This window comes from Pseudopodoces humilis, chromosome 2, assembly GCF_049639895.1.
Source record: "Pseudopodoces humilis isolate 2021_Gansu_Grassland_sample_001 chromosome 2, ASM4963989v1, whole genome shotgun sequence".
Classification (NCBI taxonomy): domain Eukaryota; kingdom Metazoa; phylum Chordata; class Aves; order Passeriformes; family Paridae; genus Pseudopodoces; species Pseudopodoces humilis.
The window spans coordinates 87,571,747-87,591,026 of NC_142201.1; the positions used below are offsets into that span (position 1 = coordinate 87,571,747).

Sequence of the window (19,280 nt, forward strand, 5' to 3'; positions counted from 1 at the left end):
CCAGATCATGCAAGAACACCCCATTTCCTGCTTTCAGAGCTGTCAGGAGTTTGGTGGCTTTGCCTGACCTGTCCAGTGCTTACTGAAAAAGGCAGTGCCAACTGAACTAACAGGATGCAGCTAAAAGCTTAGCTTTCTCAGAATTGAGAAGGGAAACCAGAGTTGGTTTCTTTTCTATGGGATATTTAATTATAGTACCCTTCTTCCTCTGACCAGATTCTGTCATATTTGTTCCAGAAGATTTAAGGGGCTTTGGAAAAAAACTCTGCCTGATAGGAAGGACTTAGAAGTCCAGATCCTTTGGGTGTGACACCCCATACCTCAGAATCTGTATTGAGGGGCTGGTACAGCTTTGTTTGTGCTTTCTGGTTTGGTGACTCCCTTCTGTTTCCCTTTCAGTGACAGTCTACTCAAAGGGAAGAAATGAAAGAAGCTGAAGATTCCTAGAACCAGCATTGCTGACCAGCAGAAGATAAGAGTGAGGATCTTTGAACTCCCTCCACTAGTATTGTTTGTCCTCACTATGAAGTTTTTAATCCAGTAGACAGATTTGGTCCCCATGCCTCTGCTCCAACTGTGGTGATTCAGTTACAGGAATGGGCTCTGCCTCTAGGCAGCTGTAATTTCTTCTTCATCCCACCAGTTAAATTTGGAGAGGGGGCAAAGGGGCTTACTGGTATTAACCCATGTGGATATTTGCCCCTAATCTTCATTAATATTTAGATTTGTGTAGGATATCAAATTCTTTTTTGGCCAAGTGAGGGAGCTCTTCTGCCATCAGCACCAGGCGCTTTTTTGTAGTAAATTTTGTTTCTCTTTCACTCTTGATCCCAGGAGAACCTGGGGCTGAATTCAGGACAATGCCATTCATTGGGTGCCTGTCACTGCTGGAATATCTTACTTGTGTCACTGTCTGCTCAGTGATGCTTTCAAATATTTGTAAAAATTAAAAAAAAACAACAAAAAACAACCAACCAAATTTATATCATGTCTAAGTGTGCTTAGTGCATGGAAAAAAAAGGTTATTTTATGTAGTGGGAGGTGGAGCAGAGATTTTATTTAGTTGAATTTAGAATGAGAATGATGAAGGGAAAGGAATAAAAGAAAGAAATATACTCGTGGTCACTGGCAGATCATCACAGTGTGGGGAGAGAAGAAAGATGTTTGGATGCTCATACAGCTGTGTGGGTGACCAGGGCTGGTTCCTTGGCTGCCTGTAAGGGCTGCAGGTGAGGGTAGGTTTACCTGCTTTTCCAGGTCACAGAAGCATCTTTATGCTGTGTCCTGGCCTCCATTGTTACACCTTAGCCTTTCTCCCCCTCTCTGCTTTTCTGGCTGAAAAGAGGAGGAGGAATCTTTCTCCACTGACTAAACTTCGCTTGTGTTTCAACATCAAGATCTTGTGTTCTTGAGGGGTAGTTTCTTTGCTGTTTCTCTGGGCTGCCCTGTACTAAGATTTAGGACTTTGAAGTTATCCCAGCATCACAGAATGTCCTGAGTTGGAAGGGATTCACAAGGATCAATTCTGGGGCAACCTGGAAGTTAAACTGTAAGTGAGAGCGTTGTCTAAACATGTCTTGAAGAGAGACAGATTCAGGGTATCTGAACTTCCCCCTATGCAGCTTTAAGCCATCCCCTATGTCCTGGTGCTGGGCACCAAAGAGAAGAGATCAGCACTCCCCTTCTGCTCAACTTGATGAGGAGGTATTAGGTCAGCCCTTGGTCTTCTCCAAGCTGAGCTAACTTTGTATCCTCAGCTGCTCCTTGTAAGTCACACGTTTCCTTGCTGTCTTTGTTTTGTCTTTGCCCTCCTTTGGACACATTATAACATTTTTATATCCTCCTTGTGTTGTGGAGCATGAAATGCACACAGTGGTAGTGAGGCTGGACATGAGTGCAGTGGGACTCTCACTTCTCTGGCCAGTTAACTACTCTGTGCCTAGTACAGCATAATACATGTCAGGGCCTGCCATCACTCAAAATGCCCAGAGCCTTTCCTGCAGGGCTGCACCCCAGTCTCATCCCTCAGTCTGTATTTACATCCAGGATTACAGCATTCTGGGTGCAGAATCTGGCATTTGTTCTTGTTCAGTTTTGTGTGGGTGAAATTGTGTACACGTCTGGCTGTACACTGAATGCTGTCCAGAGGGATATGGTGAGAATATCAAAAGCTTTGCCAAAACAAACAAAAAAAAAACCACCAAAAAACAACACATTGGCCTCCCCTTTGACTACTAGGTGGGTAACCTCCTTGTTGTGGAAGGTTTTTAAGTTGGTAAGGCATGACTTTCCCTTCAAGAACTCGTGCACACTTTGATCAACAACTGCATTGTCTTTCAAGTCTTTTTCTTTATAGCTTCCAGACTAATTTTCTCCACAGTTTTACCAGACACCAGAGTGAGACTGATTGACCTGTAATTACCAAGATCTTCTTTCTTGCACTTCTTGAAAATTGGGACAACATTTACTAGCTTCCATGTCAATTTCTACAGATTCCCAAGGCTGTTGATTAATAACTGAGAGAGGTCTCACAGTTACATTGGCCATCCCTTCAGCACCCTGGGAGGAATCCCACTGGGTCCCATAGACTTACGTGTGTTCAGTTGCAACAGCAAATCCCATACAAGTTCAAAGTCAGTTCATCACTCCCCCAGCCATGGCCATCCAGCACAGGGCTCCGGACACCCTCCATCACAAGTGGAGGAAGAAGTTAAGAGGAAGAAGCTAAGGCAGCATTAAATGTCTCTGCTTCATCACTGTTGGGGGAAGGGGATGACCCACCTCATCAGGTGACAGACCAGTGTTTCCTTTATTCTTCCTTCTGCTGTTAACATACTTTAAAATGCCTGTTGTTACCCACCACAGTACCAACCAGCTTCAACTTGAGCTTGGGCATTTTTTCTCTAGAGTGGCAAGGAGCATATCTGTCTGTCCTCCTGTATAATCTGTTTTTCCAAAGTCCATACACTTTCAGCAAAGTTGCAGAAGGAGGTCCCTCCTCAGCCAAGCCAGCCCTCAGCCTCACTGGCCAGACATTGTAATTGCCTGCTCCTGTGCTGTTGAAAGGAGGCCTTTAAAAAGTGAGCAGCTTTTATGTACCCCACTACCTCTAAAGCAGATTCCCGGGTGACCTTATTGACTGCTACCCTAAAGTCTGTTCTCCCCAGGTCCAGGGAAGTAGCTTTACTTACAGTTTTTCTCCTATCACCAGAATTTTAAACTCAGCTATTTCTTGATCATGATTGTCAAGACAGTCACACACAGGACCATGTCTGTTTACAACCAACCATCTCTTTTTACAAACAGCTCCAACTTGGGCTCTTCAGGGAAGAAGAGAGGCCTTTAGGGACTTCTTCCTATGCTGAAGCAGAGCATAAGATGTTTAAAGGAACAGATATAATCTATGCATTCCTGGTTTAAAGTTTACTGGCAATCAGAGCCATAACTAATATCCATAGCTTGCAACATCAAGGAAGCACAAATTCTTTGATCCAGCTTTGAAAATGCATTCTCAAATAATCATCCCAAAGTATTTGTGTGTAACAGATCTTATGTAAAGAAGAATAGACTGCTTTTGACAGTCTGTATTTCTTGATAGGCAATCAGGAAAGTTCTTCTTCAGTCTAAGTTTTTTGTAGACCAGACATGGACATTAAGCTCAGGCATTTGAACACATATGAGGTTCTCAGGAACCTTGTTCCACAAGATGTCTTCATTTTCAAGCTTCAGGTAGAGTTTAAGCTAACCCTTGGTATGCCTTGCTTTAGGCTGTGGCAGCTTTTTAACAAGGAAGACAATTGAATCCTGTCCTTTGAAGCTACCCAGGGGTCTAAGGCAAAGGTAGGTGTTTCCTTAGACTAGGATTTCAGCCCCTTCCCCATTGCTTAAAAGAGGATATTTGGCATCATGAAACATGTCACTCCACCCATTTTTACTTCTGCTCCTTATTTCCGCCACTGCCTCTTTCCTGTTTCTTCCTCTAGTGGCAATGGGATTGCAAAGCCAGCTGGGGAATGCACATACAGGCCTATGGGCTCACAGGCTAAGGGAAACTAAAGTCCAGCACACAGAAAGAGGGTCTGCTCACCAAGTGTCCTTTGTCTTCCAAACAACTTTCTTGCCATATCAAATGACAGCAAGCAGTGTCCGTCCTCCAATGCATTGTGAATAAATCATGGTGGGAAGGGGGCTCTGGAGGCTGTTGGACCAGGCTGCTGCTGGAAGTGGCACTGCCACCAGCACGAGGTCAGAGCAGCTGTGGCTTTGTCTGTTCACTTATTGAAAACCTGCAAGTAAAATTTAGGTGCAAAAGCTGTGTCAGAGTTTGTCACACCTGACTTCCTGTGCTCAGACTTTCCTAATGACCACCAACACTTGAGCCTCACAGCCAAGGAACTGCCATAATTGGTCACAGCCTCTCTTCAGAAGCCTGAAGGCAACATAAAATAAGAAAAACTTAAGCTGGAGCCATCCTTGTAAGTCTTTGCAGGTCTGCAAGTGAAATCAGGATTACAGCTAATACTCCAGAGAAATTAGAGAAAAAAAAACTTTTGGGACCTGGTAGTCAAACAAATACAAGTTTATTTACAAACAAAGAAGAAAATACAGCCATCACATCAAACTGTGGTATATTTACAGCATCCAGGTGAAGGATGAGATAGCAAAAGGATATGAGGGGCAGAAGGTTGGTATTAAGGAAAGAGGAAGTCTGTTGAATTGCAGAGGAGCTGAGCTGAAACAGGCCAAAACCTCCATACTGAGGCTGAGGCTTCAGGAAACACAAACCAGCTAAACTTTAACTCACGGCAGTGGGCAGAGATGTAGCTCCTGGGACGACCTTCCTTAGCTCTTCCCTGAGAATTCCACTGAAGCTGGCCCACCAAAGGTGAGTTTGGGGCCTGGTGCTCAGGGAGCAAGGAAAGGAGGGGCGTGACCTTTTCCTGCTAATGGATGATGAGGGGGCAGCAAGAGACTTTGCCTGCACAGGCAAGGGACCACAGAGTCGGTCAGCTGAGCTGAAAAGTGTTCTGGTTCACGGCACTGAAAGCTGGCATGGAAGAGAAGGGGAAGGCTTCGTTCCAGTCCAAGAGCAAGGAATGTGATACAGGCCAGCTGGGATGTAAGCTCCAGTCCTGCAGCCCAGGTTCAAATCCCTATGGGGCCACCTGCAGTGTATGATTATTTTTTCTTTAGTGAGCCTTTCAGCTTCTTCTCTGAGGAGCGTTGTTTCCGCACCTTCTCCTCCTTTTTCCCCAAGTTCTCATACACTGTTGACTCCTCTTTCTGCCTGTAAGACCAGGGAAAAAGTGAGGAAGATGAAAAAGCCAGCGAAGCCAGCAGGCAGACTTGCCAGAGACAGGCAGAGCTGGACCTCTGCTTTAGGTGAGCTCTTACTTGGAGGGTTTTCGTGAAACCTTGGGGTGTGCATTCCTCACTGCAGGGGGGTAGGCGATGTTCCCATACTCACACTCATTTGGCTTGCCTTTCTGAGACTGCAGGAGGGAAAAAACAGGCTTAGAAGAGTGTGGTCTGAGAGATGCATTTGAGGCACTGTGGAAGAGTTCTGGCTGTTAAACCCCATTTTGCCAGAATCTCAGTGGAAGCTGGTGGATTGCTGAAGTGCCTGGGCTCAGCACACTGCCAGAGGTGAGCTGCAGCTGCAAATGCAGCCTTGGATAGGAGGTTACAGTGGGGCAACAAATCTCTGGAGGCACTAGAACACCTAAAAGTGCCAAATTTCAGCTAAAGAATATTAAAACAGCAGGAGTTACAGTATGCTGCCAGAGGCTACAAGGAGAGAGAAAAGACACCACTTATAGCAGGAAAAGATCTTGCAGCTGCAAAACTGGGATGTGAAAGACAAAGAGGAAAGAAGAGGCAGGGAAAGTCTTTGATAAGACTAAATTTGTAACAAAACAGCACTTGGTGATGTTATTCAGAACATAGTTGATGTAATTGCATTAAAATTTAACTGCTGTCAAGCAGTTCAGAAGGGATTGGTACTTGAGCTGCTAATGAACTTGTCCCCTGAATTTAAAAGTCTCAAAGAGAGGAACAGGGACACAGATCTTACTGCACCATTGTAGTCTGTTTAAGTTTCAGTGTTAGCTTAAAGCTTGTGAAACAAGCTCTTGGGCTCAGAGCCAACACCATGCAGGGTTAAGGTCACAGGGCAGTAGAGCCCCTTTTCTCTCACCTGGATAACTTCCAGCTTTTTCTTGGTTGCTTCTATGAACTGGCAGATGGCCATGTAGATGAACTTGTACTGGGCCTCTGTTTGCACCATCCCAGATCGCTGGGCCCTCACCATCTGGATGGTCTTCTGGATGTCAATGTCGCAGTCCAGCCCTAGCAAGGAGCACCAGAAAAGCTTATGGACATGTTCACTGCCCTCTCTCCCAGTTCTCTACCAAAAGCAGTCACAGTGGAGGACAGTCAAGAAGTTTCCACCTCTTTCCATACTCTTTATTCTATCGTCCTATCTCTCCCCCTGCTCAGTATCTTCCAAGTCTGGCCTTGGAGGAAGAGCCAAAGCTCAGGGAAGGCTGACACCATAAGGAGTGGATATGGTACAGAAATCCAGCAGAACAACTTTCTTAGGGTCATGGCAGGATCTTCTCCCACTGATATCTGATAGTTTTCATCCCTTTGCAGCTGATCTTAAAGGCAAAGCCCTACTGGGTAGCCCAGTTCATTTTGAGATCCTTTGGGGTCCTCTTACCCTTGGTGGAGATTGTTTCCACTATCATATCAATGACGATGATAGTCCCAGTGCGGCCAATCCCAGCACTGCAAGGAGAGGACAAGCGGTGGTCAGAGCAAGACAGCTCCTGAAACAAAATGCAGCTGCTTCTGGGGAAGTATGTGGCTCGTAGCAGCTGTTCAGCAATGCCACAAAAGTCACGGGTTCAACAGTAGGGAGTTTGGTGTCGGGGCGGAAGAGGAAAAAGTGAACATTGGCACTGGCATATACTTCACTCACAAGTCCTGGGGTACAGCTGGAAGCAGCAGGACAGACTTTCCGTATCTCACCCTAGATAAGGGACGGAGGGTGCTTCAAACTCCAGCCTCTGTACTAACCTGCAGTGTACCACAATAGGCCCTGCGTTGGGGATGCTCTCTTGCTTCTGGTTTATCTGGTCGAGGAAGCTGAGGACTCCTCCTGGCTCACTGGGTACACCATGGTCAGGCCAGCTCAGGTACTGGTAGTGCCAGATCTCACGCACAGCCTTGCCCTGAGAAAAGCAAAAACACCCCCCCGGTAAAACTGCAACCCAGCCCTCTCCCTGGCCTCTCTTCCAGGGAGAGGTAAGTCTGAAGCCAGAGAGTGTCTCCTGCACACTTCTTGGTGATTCCACCAGTGTGATTCCAGCCCAAACCAAGTGGGAACAGCAGCCCCAGGAATGATAAAACAGCAGCATCATCACAGCACCCAGCAGTTCCCAGGTTTAGGTGTATGGTGGCTGCTAGACCCAGGGGTTGGATGGCAGCCCTTGGTCAGACACACTCACGTTATCCTTCGGGCACACGCAGAGGTGCCGGAGTTTGTACTCCAGTGCATCGTGCTCCCCAGTGTTCTGCACAAGGTAGGGACCGTACTCCTTCGTGCTGCCCAGCTCTGGCCAGTAAGGCACACATTTGTTCTGTGTGGGCAGAGAGGTCAGGGTGAGGATGATCAGAAGGTAGGAGAGAGAAAAAGCAGAGCGATGGTTGAAAGGGAAAAGAGACACCTCCAGACTGCTACTCACCCGGCCTTTTTCTACCTCCCGTGTTGTCATCACAATAATGCGCGTGTTCTCCTGCCACACCATTTGCCACAAGTCATTGACTGTGGCATCCAGGCAGCCCTGGCTGGCGATGTAGGTCTTGGTGCACTCATCTGGGCTTATCAGGGTGTTCTGAGTGTGGACAGAGGAGGGTCAGGAGTGCTGCAGGAGCAGGCAGGCCTTCCCCTGCTTTGTGTTTGGGCACACAGCCATCTTTCAAAAATCTCACCTTGACATAGTTGGCATTGATGTAGTCAGATCCAGGTGTATTTGGGTCCCTTCCCTGAAGGATGACTCTGGAGTGATCAACTGGGCGTGAAGAGAAAGAATGAACAGTGCAATGAGATACTCCATGCACAGCCACACGGAGCTCCCTCACTGCCCCATACCACCTCAGTCATCATTCCCAGCACATGCCTTGTATCCTCAGCTCTCCCTCTCTGGATTCAGACCAATCTCACTCTGTCCTCCCATCTCTCTGCCTCTGTGATGGACCACAGAAGCTAATGAGTCCAATGCAACCCTCCCTCCTTCCTTCAAGGACAGGAAAAAGCTGCGACTTCCCTCATCAGCTCTTAAATCCTCAGTGTAACACCTTGTAACCTGCTCTGGAGGACGGAGCGGGCTGAGGCAGGGATGGCTTGGACAGCTCTTCATTACCTGTGTCTATTTGTTTATTTTATAGTGGAGAAGCAAGACTCACAAGGCAGTATGTTCTTGTATCGGTTCTTGCTCTTATTTTCAGGTCTCTGGCCCTCATGACGGTCAAACAGGTGCTTAGCTTCCTGTTTTTGCAGGCTCTGAGAGCAGAAGAAAGAACAGTCATGGCAAGGTTACAATGTATGACAGGGGAGGTGGGCACTAGGAGGCCCAGTGGTGGCTCTGATGACATGTGGGCATGCTGTGGGGGAGCAGAGAAGTGAAAACTAAACCTAGACTTGAGAAGTCCGAGGTCTGTGCCTTTACTGTCTTGGTGACTCACTCTCCCAACCATAAAAAAGCACATTTCTACCTCACTGGGTTTAGTTAAAGGTGAGACTCACTTCCCAGGGGAACTGGTTCCAAATACAGACTTCTTTCAGAAATAAATTGACAAGACACACAAGAATGTTGTGTACAGGAATAAATCAAGGATGGAGAATGAGATGGTGCATGCAAAATTCCCAAAAAGCCAAATAATGTCCCCCTGCAGTTTCTTACATCAAATTCCTCCCAAAATCCAGCCTTGGATGTCTCCTCAGAGAGACCCGTCTTCTTGTTCAGTTCCTGCACTCTGTTCTCAATGTCAGCAGCATTCACCCTTGTAGCATAGTAGGGCTGGGGATGGGAAAACACAATAGGTAAGATTGAAAGAGAGTGAGAGATGCTGCTAGAGAGCAAAGTGTCCTCTGTGCACCATGGGAAAAAAGAAGCAAAGGGACACAAAGCAGAAACAAACAGCAAATCAGTCCCTCCAAAGGACCCCTAAAAACCAGGAAACTGGACTTACCTGCTTCAGGTACACAAAGGAACCAGACATCTCCTCAATTCCAATCTTCTTGAAGTGCTCCACCAGATCTGTCAAGCTGTCAAACATTTCAGCACCTCCAACTGTGTAGCGTCCATTCTAAACAGAGGAAGAATGTGTATTGTCTCACTCATTCATAACAGAATCATGGAATAGTTTGGGTTGGAAGGTATCATAAAGAGCAGCTAATTCCAAACTCCCTGCCATGGGCATGGACACCTTCCACTAGACTGGGTTGCACAAAGCCTCCTCCAGCCTCACCTCAAACACTTCCAAGAATGGGGCATCCACAGTTTCTCTGGGAAACCTGAGCCAGTGCCTCACCACCCTCACAATAAAGCATTTTTTCCCAATATCCCATCTTTACCTGCCCTCTTTCAGTTTCAAAGCATTCCCCCTTGCTCTATCACTCCATGCCCTTGTAAATAGTCCCTCTCCAGCTTTCTCAGGAGCCTCCTTTAGGTACTGGAAGGTGCTGTACCATCTCCCTAGGGCTTTCTCCAGGCTGCACAGCCCCCACTCTCTCCACCTATCCCATAGACAAAGCTGATGACACTCAAGAAAAAGGCAATGCTGGGGTGCAGATCCATAGGCACCACCCTGCACCATCTAGGAAAGCATTTCCTCTGGCAGGGAAGTCAGAGTTTGCCGTGAGCATGTGGAGTTCACGGCACAGCGCTCTCAATGTAAGTGCTCTCAGTGATCAAAGCCCTGAGAAGGTGTATTGCCCTCCAATCTCATTTAAAGGTCAGCTGCATTCTCTCCTTGGAATCTTCTCATCCCACAAGAAAGAAATAGGAGATATTGTGACAGCGATTTTGGTAACATCTATCAGACCACTGCCTCTCCTTCTGCCCTCCCTCTGCTCACCTCACACATGATCTTGATGTGTGTGACTTTGAGACGGGTCCCAGAGGCACCAGTTGCCCCAGCTGGAGCATCAGACCCAGGTTTAGGCTGGTCAGTGAGGACAGACAAGACAAAGTCCCCGGGTTTGCTGAGGCTCTCCCGCACCAAGAAGGTCCAAGGAGTAGCTTTGGCCTGGAGCAGTGACTCAGCTGCAGGGCCTGACAGATGCCCATGGTACCACCTAAGAATAAACAAGAGAGGGTCAAAAAAGAGGTGGAGATGCAGAAAGTGGATGCCCTTGAGCTGATGAGTGAAGAACAGCAATACTGGGGAAGGATGAGGGAGGTAGAAAGGAAGGGGGAGACAGAGGAAGGAATAAGAGAGGGAAGGAGGAGCAGGATCTTGGGAAAAGCAGATGAGACCAAAGATGGCCAGAAGAGGAAAGTGCAAGGGATGAGGTGGAGACAGAAGGGATCTAGGGAGCAGAAGACTGGTACCAGAGGACACAGTGGGAAAACACCAAGTGTAATCCATTGTGTGACACATGCATAGGCACAGGTAAACCTGCGCCTGCCACAGGTAAAACTGCCTGGAACACCAGTTGGGAGAAGGTAGTCTGTGTGTTTCAGCACCTCACAGTATTATTTGGATTGTTGCTTTACTGCTGCAAGGGGCTCTCCAAACTCAAACACCAGGGAAATAAAAATAAGCCCCCACTGAGTTAGAAACTCTCCCATCCAATTTAGCAGCACCCAGATGGTTGTGTTGAGATCAGATCCATTAAAGAACCATTCCAGCAACTCCTCTTTCTGAAACTCAGTCATCTCTTCACTCAAAGGATAATTCCCATTCTCTGGGCACAGCACACTGCAGCAATCACCCAGGCCACAGGAGTGAGCACCAAGAGCTTATCCATGTGTACATTCCTGTCCTCAATGCAAACACTCAGCAGCTCCTCCTAGCAGAAGGTCAGGATCATCCCCATTTGACCAAGGTGTTCCTGCCTTGCCATGGGGATGTGGGAACAGATTTACTTCCCAAGGAGCAGCTAACAGGGAGGGCCTGGTATGGTACTGGTGAACTTCACATTGTTAGGGGGTTATTTGTTCCTAAGAACTGAGATGGAGTTCAGGAGGCCACAGCCCAGTCATGGAGGCAGCTGGGGCATTCATTCATTCATTCTCCCCTGCATCTGGTCAGAGCAAGGGGTTGCTCCACAAGAGGTTCACACCGTTATTGGTGCCAGCAAGCAACTTTTGTTGACCCTCACTTCACGCATGGCAAGAAGCAGCTGGTGTCTCTCAGGGCACGATCAGTCATTAATTTCTGAACCTCTTCTCAGAGAATTGTTCAGCCACCATGGCTGAAGATGCCACCTTGGGATTGGTTGGGCCCTCCTGCTCATCAAAGAGGTCTCCCAGCCTCTCCTCCACAGGTAGGATGGGGTTAATGGGTCCCATTCCTCCCTCCCCCAGCAAAGCCCAGCTTTTCAAAGCCACGTGACGGAAAATCACTTGGGGAGAGTGAGAAGAGCTTTCGTAAGAGCCTGAAGGGGGAGGGGGTAAGTTTCCAACCGCAGAAGGAAGGGAGGAAACTGCAGGGCCAAGATGCAATGGCCTTGACTGGAGAGGACAGCCAGCAGCAGACCTGCCCGCTCTGCAGCCTGACCCCAGAGCAAGCTGGGCTGTACCCTGATGTTTCGGCTCAGGGCATCTCTGCTCCCTGACTCCAGGTGCCCAAGGAGGACCTGTGCAGAAAGGACTTCTCCACCCCAGAGCGGGGTATGACACCTCCCCCGAGCTGCATCAAAGGGCCTGAAAGCAAAACACAAGGGCAAAACCACCTGATTTGATTTAGGAACTTGGTGTCAGAGACACACGCAAAGTGGGGACAGGAAGGAGACTAAGCAGGCCAGGAATAGCAGGGGAACATGGTCCTGCTCTCAGCTATGTGAGTCACCCAGGCCTAGAATAATCAAGGAGGTCTGGGGCAAGACTGAGAGCTTCCACACAACATGTCTCTCCACAGACCACTGCAGACCCACAGTGGACACCACAACCTTTGCTTTCAGAAACAGCATAAAAATAGCAAAGGCTACCGGAAACCAGAAGTAAAAATAGAGCCCTATTAGGTCTGCTGTGATGGATCAAGGTATGCACAGTTATTCCTGAGGATGCTGCCCCCATGGACACATAGGAGGTTAAGAAAGGAGGCACTTTCTGCAGGATTTGCTCTGGGGATGCAGGCAGGACAGAAAGGAGGCCATGAAACATCTCATCACAGACACAGCGGCTGCCTCGCTGTCCCTGTACCTCTCTGTTGTGGGGTCAGAACAGTTGAGCGGGTATCGCAAGTCGATGATGGTTCCATCTTTGTCCTGCAGCGAGCCCTGTTGCTGTGTGTAGTACTCCACCAGTTCTGACAAGGTGGCAAACTTCTCCCCTCCATACAGGTCATAGAAATCCCCAGTATTCTGGATGCGGATGTGGGTTACCCGATCACCAACCCTGGGGAATAAAGCACAGGGCAGTCCAATGAGGTGGTTGGAAAAGGGGCAGAAAACTGTCCTGCACTACCTCCCACCATGGAACCAGAGCAAACCGTGCCCATGGAGATGACTGGAAAGAGAAGCTCCTTGGGCAGCTTGAGGGAGGCTCTAGAATATGCTGGGAAGCTGAGGTTGTTTTACAGCTTGAAAAGAACTCAAAGGAATAGAGATAGGATGAAGAAGATGCCACAGGACATGTGAGGATCTAGGCAATCTGTGCATGTAACACTGCAAAGACAGAAGCTGGGGTTCAAGTTACTTACCGGACTGAAAGAGAAAAATCCCCCTGATTCCTCCGACTGGGTCTGGCCAGGAAGCTCCCATGGACACCTCGTCCCTTCAGTAAGGCTTCAGCTTCCAGCCCACTCAGGTCACGGTGAAACCACCTAGCAGAGAAAATAAAAGCAAGACCAAGTGAATAAAATAGGCCAGGCACTACTGTGGAGATTTGTAGAGTGAAGAATGGTCCCTGATTGGCATCCCTAATAAAAGCCAGCAGCAGCATCCCTTCCTGCCTGATGCCTCCCCCAGTCTATGGATGGTTCCCATCAGAGAGAAGGCTTCCAGGGCCATCCCTGCCCTGATCCACCCTACTTCCCTGGTCCCATTCCTTACACACACAGACCTCTCAGACCCTCTTACCTCACCATTGTGGAGGGAGAAAGAAGAGGCGGCCAAGTGGCTGCCACCAAAGCAACCCAAAAAACTCAGAGGAAAGATCAGTTTGCGCTGGAAAGGAAAGGGAAGTCGGAGGTCTGTGCCGGGGCACCCAACGCCAAACTGCTCCTGTGCCTCTTGGGAGCTGGCCATGTATCTCTCCTGGAGTCTACTGTCAGTCCATTCAGACCTTCTCTATCCACCTTTTCCTTGGTCTCTGGCCCACTGTGCACTGCTGCCGGGCACAGGCAGGTGTGAGCCCGTACACAGCGGGGCACGCGCGGCTCCGGGAACAGGAAGCGCTCTGAGCCATCCACTCCGCAGCCCCAAGCTGCTTTGCATACACTTCTGCTTCTCCTTTTGTGTCTTTCCTCCCCATAGCCCCTATTATTTTTGGGTCCCTGTCGTTAGCACACCAGGGCTGACTCTTTGCATACATCTTGGGTTCTGGCTGTGTTCACAAAACTCAGATCTGCACATCCTCTGTTCCCCTTTTTCTCCAAAAGGCCAATGAGCAACATAAATGGTCCCAAATGTCCTACATGCTCTGTACAGGCACAAGGGGGAATCCGTGTGAACCCACAGCTGTAGACTTCAAGGTCCAGGCTAGTGCTCTGAGCACAGCAGTGCCAGCCTGCCACAGGATGGGACTGAGGCATTGGTAGCTCAGGAAGGATGGGGAGGTTGGAAGAGGGTGGTGAAGCTGCCCAGGAAGACAGGCAGAGACCAGGACAAACAGCTGCTACCTACAGAGAGCCCACACAGCACTGAGGGAGCAGTGTCGAGGGCCTTCAAAATCCCAGCACCCCATACTGAGGCCAAAACTGACAATCTGGACAGCCAGGTACAAAAAGAAGGAAAACCATTCCAGTCACCTAGCTGCTTCCAACTGTGGCCCATGACTGCCCTGCCCACAACATTGGCTTCCAGGTCTGCAGGTCTGGTTAAAGAATGGGAGCTAAGCAGTGGCCTAAGAGTGCAATCCAGCTGGCAAAGGAGCCTGATTTTTCCCTGGGGCCATCTCAGCTACCCTGTGTGGTGTGGGCAGCAGCAAGAGCCTTGACCATTTCAAGTAGCAGCAGCTGCAGACTTCCCCACACCACCAGACAGGGAAATCCTGCAAAAAGATGAACAGGCTGCTAGCTAGACCTAGACAAAAACTCGTGGCCAAGACAGAAACCAGCAACAAAGGGAAGTACAGGAAAGACGAGTGGGAAGCTAAACTTCATTGCTAGAAAGGCAACCCAGGCACCTACAACAGCTTCCTTAGAAATGCTTTTGGTTTCATGCACATGGTGAGCTGGGGTGCAGTGAGCTGCAGGCAGCCAGAGGTACTGACTTAGAACTGATATTAAAAACTAAGGCAATTTCAACTGCATAGAACCAACTCAAGGGAACAACTGCACAAAGTTGTAGAAGTTGCACCTGAAAGACCTAAATCAGTCTAGCAGGAACAAGAAACAAGTGCTGTTTATAGCTAAGGGAGAAAAGGCAGGAACTTCCAGGGAGAAGCCCCAAAAAATAATTAATGATATCAAAATAATATTAGGGTATGCTGAGTCAGTATGAAGCCAAGGCAGACAAAATTCAAAGCTTAGGCACCCCTGTGCCCTACACTGACTGAAGGAGAAAATCTGTCTGAGATCCAACTGAACATTAGTTGAACACAAGGGAACAGGGAAAGAACAAGGTAGCCAAGAGCCCAGACCAGAATAAGAAGGGGTAAGAGAGCACTTATCACATGTAACTCAGTATCCTCCAGAAGGACAAGCCACAGGGTGTAGTGTAATATCTTGAAATTATTTTTGTGGACAAAAATCCCATATCACATAATTTACAGGATGAGTTTATGCTTCTCCTTGCTTTCATTTTAAGAAAGGAGTGGATGCATGCAGCTGCCCTGATGTCTTTGATCTGGGCCATCTAATTAAAAACTATCAGTAAGGGAGGGAAATGTCACCCTAGAGAAGCCATCAGTTGGAATCTTCGAGGTTGCTCTCCCAAATGGCTGCAGCATGGAACAGTTGAGCCACTAAATATAATAAGACTATAACTGAGCCACTAAAACACTTTTTTTAATATAATTAAGAGGTCAAGAGATTTCAGCAAAGAGACTACTCTTACACTGTTTGGCTTTACAGGTGTTAGAACCTCATCTTGTAAATCACTCATGGAACCAGGCCACAGCTAGCGCAGTAACAAATTTACAGCACAAGATAAATGAAATAGCTAATTAAAAGACACACACACATCTGGATTGCTGCAAGAAAAAAAAAAGGCCCTGAGAAACTGGAAAGGATCCAGCATAATGCCACTAATGCAATGAAGAGCCTGAAGCATAGTAGAGAGCAAGCTGGGTTTTTATTCAGCTTTAAGAAAAGATGCTTAAGGAGGGATTTAACATTTGTCTGCGACTACCTAAATGGGGCTGTGGGGTTTTAGACACAAATGAGTCAGGTACTTTTTTGTGGGACACAATAAAAGGACAAGAGGCAACAGGCATCACTTGCAGCAAGGGAAATTCTGATTAGGTATCAGGAAAAACTGCACACATGCTCGCTCCCCTGCAAGGGAAGTTCAGCACTTGCCACAGGTCCCCAGAGCAGCTAAGGAATCTCCACCGTGGCAGGTGTCAGGACTCACCCGACCAAGGCCCTGAGCCACCTGAGCTGGTTTTGGGGCGAGCTCTGCTGTGAGCAGGGGGTGAGAGGAGCCAATCCAGAGGTCAAAATGGTTGTTGAAGAGCAGAAAGAAAGATTATGTACAGAGTTTCTTTTGCTCTTGTACTTCCTAAGCCTCCATTATCAAGTACTTGTAGTCAACTGTCAAACACATAACAAATTTTGAATCCTTTGGCAAAGAGTTTCTTTGCTCAGTTACAGAAACACTCCCTCCTTTGACTCACTTATAACCTGCTCCCTGCCTTTTTTAACACCTGGTTGTTGTAAAGAAAGGAAAGTCATGGGGTGATTCCTGTTTCTTCCCCCCTGCTCTAAGCTGCTTGTGGTAAAGGACCTGAAACATCCATGTCCATCCTCTACTCTCTGCCAGGCTGAAGACTCCAGCCCTACTAAGGGGTTCTTTTTGGACAGAACTATTCTACACCTCTGACCACCTCTGCTGTCCCTCTAAGATATTTCTAATTCTGGCATCTTGATCTGGAGATAATAGTGAAGGTGGGCACAGAACCGTGGTGTTCAAAATGCTGGTGAGTCACGGACAGCGATGACTTCTGATGTTCACCACAACCAAGCATTCAGCTAACAAATGCATGGACTTCTATAATCAAAGTCTCGCTCCAGAAAGGTTACAATTATTTCACAGTCATTGTTTTATATGCAATTCTTTTATTATTTTTCTGTATGAACACTGTTTTACATAAGCCTTTTCACCTGCTGTTCTACTGCCCACTCATTCACTGCTGTTAGGTCTTTCCGAAATTATTCACAAGTCAACTCCCACCTTATTATCCTGAATAACTTTCTACCATCATCCAATTTCCTCACCTCACCAAGCTGTATTCCCAGGTCACTTGGCAATACTCAACAGTGTGTATTTCAGATTAAGCCCCTGTGATCTGACCACTGATGACTCCCCTTTGCTGTAAAAATGAGATGTTAATTCCCACCTTCCATTTACTATTCTCTAGTAATTCTTTACTCAAGAAAACCCATTTGTTTGTTTTTTGGTTTAAATGCCGTGATTTCAGCCTTATTTAAAGACTTTGATGGGAAAATCTTGTTAAATTCTTTAAATCAAATCAAACTGTACTGGCCAGACTTGCCTTATCCACAAGCTTGCTAAGTCACTCAAAACCCTCCAGTTTTACAGGACCATATTTGCCTTTACAAAAGCAGGTGCTGGTGCTTTCTTCAATACCACATTCATTGCTTTCCCCATTATACTGTGTACCCTCTTGCTCAGATAATGACTTTAGCGTTCCATGCTTCCCTCACGTTTGGGGGGAGCTAATTTGGAGCCCTTTTTGAGAATGAGCATTGCATTTGTTACTTCTAAATCTGAGCCCTGAGATGATTTCAGACAGGAGGTTTTGCTGTTCTCTACAGAACTCCGTTGTAGTTCAGACATCAGTGCAGAGCAAAGGCTGCCTGGGAATGGGCAGATGGACCATCTTCCTGTGACTTGCCAAAGCCACATGTTCTCCACCAGGCCATGGGGCTCCATGTGGTTGGACCACTGTGGTTGCCCAAATTCTTACCAGAGAGTAATACTAGTGTGAATCCCATTTCCTGACACCCTGCCACGGCAGTCTCCAGAGCAGGGTGCCTGTTTGGACTGACTGTGGGGATTGTATGTCCCACTCTTCATTCCTTAAAAGGCTAGAAAGACTGCAGCAAATAAAGGAATAACCAGGATTTAAAAGTCCAGGCAGCTGACATCTCCCTCTGCAAAACCCTTCAGAGATGCTGCAGCTGCAGGGTGGCAGCGAAACTGCAGCAGACTGGACATCACAAATGCTGCTTGCTCATTAACAAAGTGAGAAGGAGCAACAGCAGCAATATAAAGCACAGAAAGCTCCAATCTTCTGGCTACCCTTACCAGAGGGCAGGCCCTCTGGCTCCCTGTAATAGGCAGCTCCTATTGGAAAGCGGGCTTTTTTCCCTTCTGTGCCTGATTCCTACTGCTGATACTTTTACAACTCTTGTTTTCTTGCCCTATCTAGCATTCACGGCACTCACCCACGGGATGGCATCAGGGTCTTGTCTCTCAGATCCCCACTGATGGAGGACTGACAGGAGCTGGTGGAGGAAGTACCACAGCCCTCAACCAAGGGGGTCCTACTAAAGAAAATAAAGCAATATTGGAATTACCAAGAAAGGCTCTTGAGACGGATTTGGGAGAGAGATCAAAGACCTTGACAGAGGAGAGGTGGCCTGGCACCATCCCGGCAGGGCTGGATGCTCATGGCGGTGCTGGAGCAGCAGCTGGCAGTGCTGGCGGCTGCAGCACCTCCCGTGACTCACCTGAGCCTGATCCGCACAGGCAAAGCCCCGAACTCCGCCTGCTCCCAGGCGGACTAAGAAGAAGGTAGCTCCAGGTCAGGCAAACTTCAGGCCTCAAGCTGAGGGCTTAATTTTCACCATTTGCAAAGCACTTCCTGGACTGTAGTTAATGAATAATCAGAGGGGTGGGGGAAGGCCAAGGCCAAACTCGGAGAGGTAGATGGAGACGGAAGAGACAGACTGCTCTTCCTGCTTCCCATCCACTGAGCTCACGCCCTCGCTGGCTGCATTCCTGCCCGGTTTGTAACTCAGAGCACAGAAAGCAGAACCCGACGCAGCTTCCTCACACCTGGCTTGCAGCTCCCTGCTCTCCCAGGCTCCTTCACCCGCAGCCTTTTTCCCCCCACCCCGCCGCCGAAGACCTCAATTCTTCCACGGGCAACAGCGGCAAACGGCAGGAGGCTGCAAGCAGACATACCCGATGCTCCTCTGAATCACACTGGAAAGAAAACAATGTGAAGGAGCAAGGTTGCACCACTAGGTTGATCCCTCTGCAGTCCAAAAAAACGTGAGATAAAAATTTTATATTGTTTATGTTGTTCTAATCCAGGCTGCAGCCAAATGGGGCAAGCCCAGCCCTCCCACGCTCAGCCGCTCCCTGATGCATCTCTGCGCTGCCTTCTTCACTAAGGATAATGTACTGGATTGCACATCCAGCCATAAAACAAGGCAGCCACAGGCACTGCAGGCAGAAGTAAATTATCACTGACCCTGCTGGGGATAGGGGCCTCAATGGCATTTACAGCACCTGCTGTACTAGAACAGTACTAGATCGTGTTGAGGGACACATTTCCTAGCATGCTTCAAACAGCACATCTGAAAACGCTTGCCCTTGTAAAGTGCTTAACACCTGTCTCTCTGATATCAGGTCCTAGGGCTTCACACCGAGGCTCTGCACAAACCTTTCTGCAGAACGTGGACTCCCGAAA

General features: G+C 48.0%; 1 protein-coding gene and 1 long non-coding RNA gene across 4 annotated transcripts; one reads left to right on the forward strand and one right to left on the reverse strand.

Moving 5' to 3' along the window:
- Positions 1-403: 403 nt before the first annotated feature.
- On the forward strand, positions 404-4,311 carry LOC148184907 (uncharacterized). The gene is made up of 2 exons (XR_015774655.1): positions 404-3,840; positions 3,984-4,311. It is a non-coding gene; the product is annotated as an uncharacterized LOC148184907 (long non-coding RNA).
- A 253-nt stretch (positions 4,312-4,564) lies between these two features.
- Positions 4,565-18,724, reverse strand: PTPN6 (protein tyrosine phosphatase non-receptor type 6). Of its 3 annotated transcripts, none has more exons than XM_088067967.1 (16): positions 18,313-18,724; positions 18,028-18,126; positions 12,934-13,056; positions 12,435-12,629; positions 10,144-10,363; positions 9,256-9,372; positions 8,967-9,083; positions 8,470-8,566; positions 7,996-8,075; positions 7,749-7,898; positions 7,512-7,643; positions 7,081-7,235; positions 6,722-6,789; positions 6,197-6,348; positions 5,395-5,492; positions 4,565-5,287 (listed from the first exon to the last, which is right to left on the reverse strand). In XM_088067967.1, exons 2-16 carry the CDS (start codon positions 18,039-18,041, stop codon positions 5,179-5,181), a joined length of 1,827 nt encoding a protein of 608 aa, XP_087924093.1. In that variant the 5' UTR covers positions 18,042-18,126; positions 18,313-18,724; the 3' UTR covers positions 4,565-5,178. The 3 variants fall into 3 exon arrangements, with proteins under 3 accessions (XP_087924093.1, XP_087924090.1, XP_005523879.1); XM_088067964.1 differs by having other exon boundaries at positions 18,028-18,129; XM_005523822.3 differs by lacking the exons at positions 18,028-18,126; positions 18,313-18,724 and adding an exon at positions 13,313-13,633.
- Between the last annotated feature and the right edge of the window lie 556 nt (positions 18,725-19,280).

What these genes read in the sequence shown, in the direction of transcription:
- PTPN6 (XM_088067967.1), bottom strand. An exon ending in ATACAAGAACATACTGCCTT is followed by an intron (nt 8,076 to 8,469) that starts GTGAGTCTTGCT and finishes CTTCACGCCCAG; the next exon opens with TTGATCACTCCAGAGTCATC. An exon ending in AAAAGCTGGAAGTTATCCAG is followed by an intron (nt 5,493 to 6,196) that starts GTGAGAGAAAAG and finishes TCCCTCCTGCAG; the next exon opens with TCTCAGAAAGGCAAGCCAAA.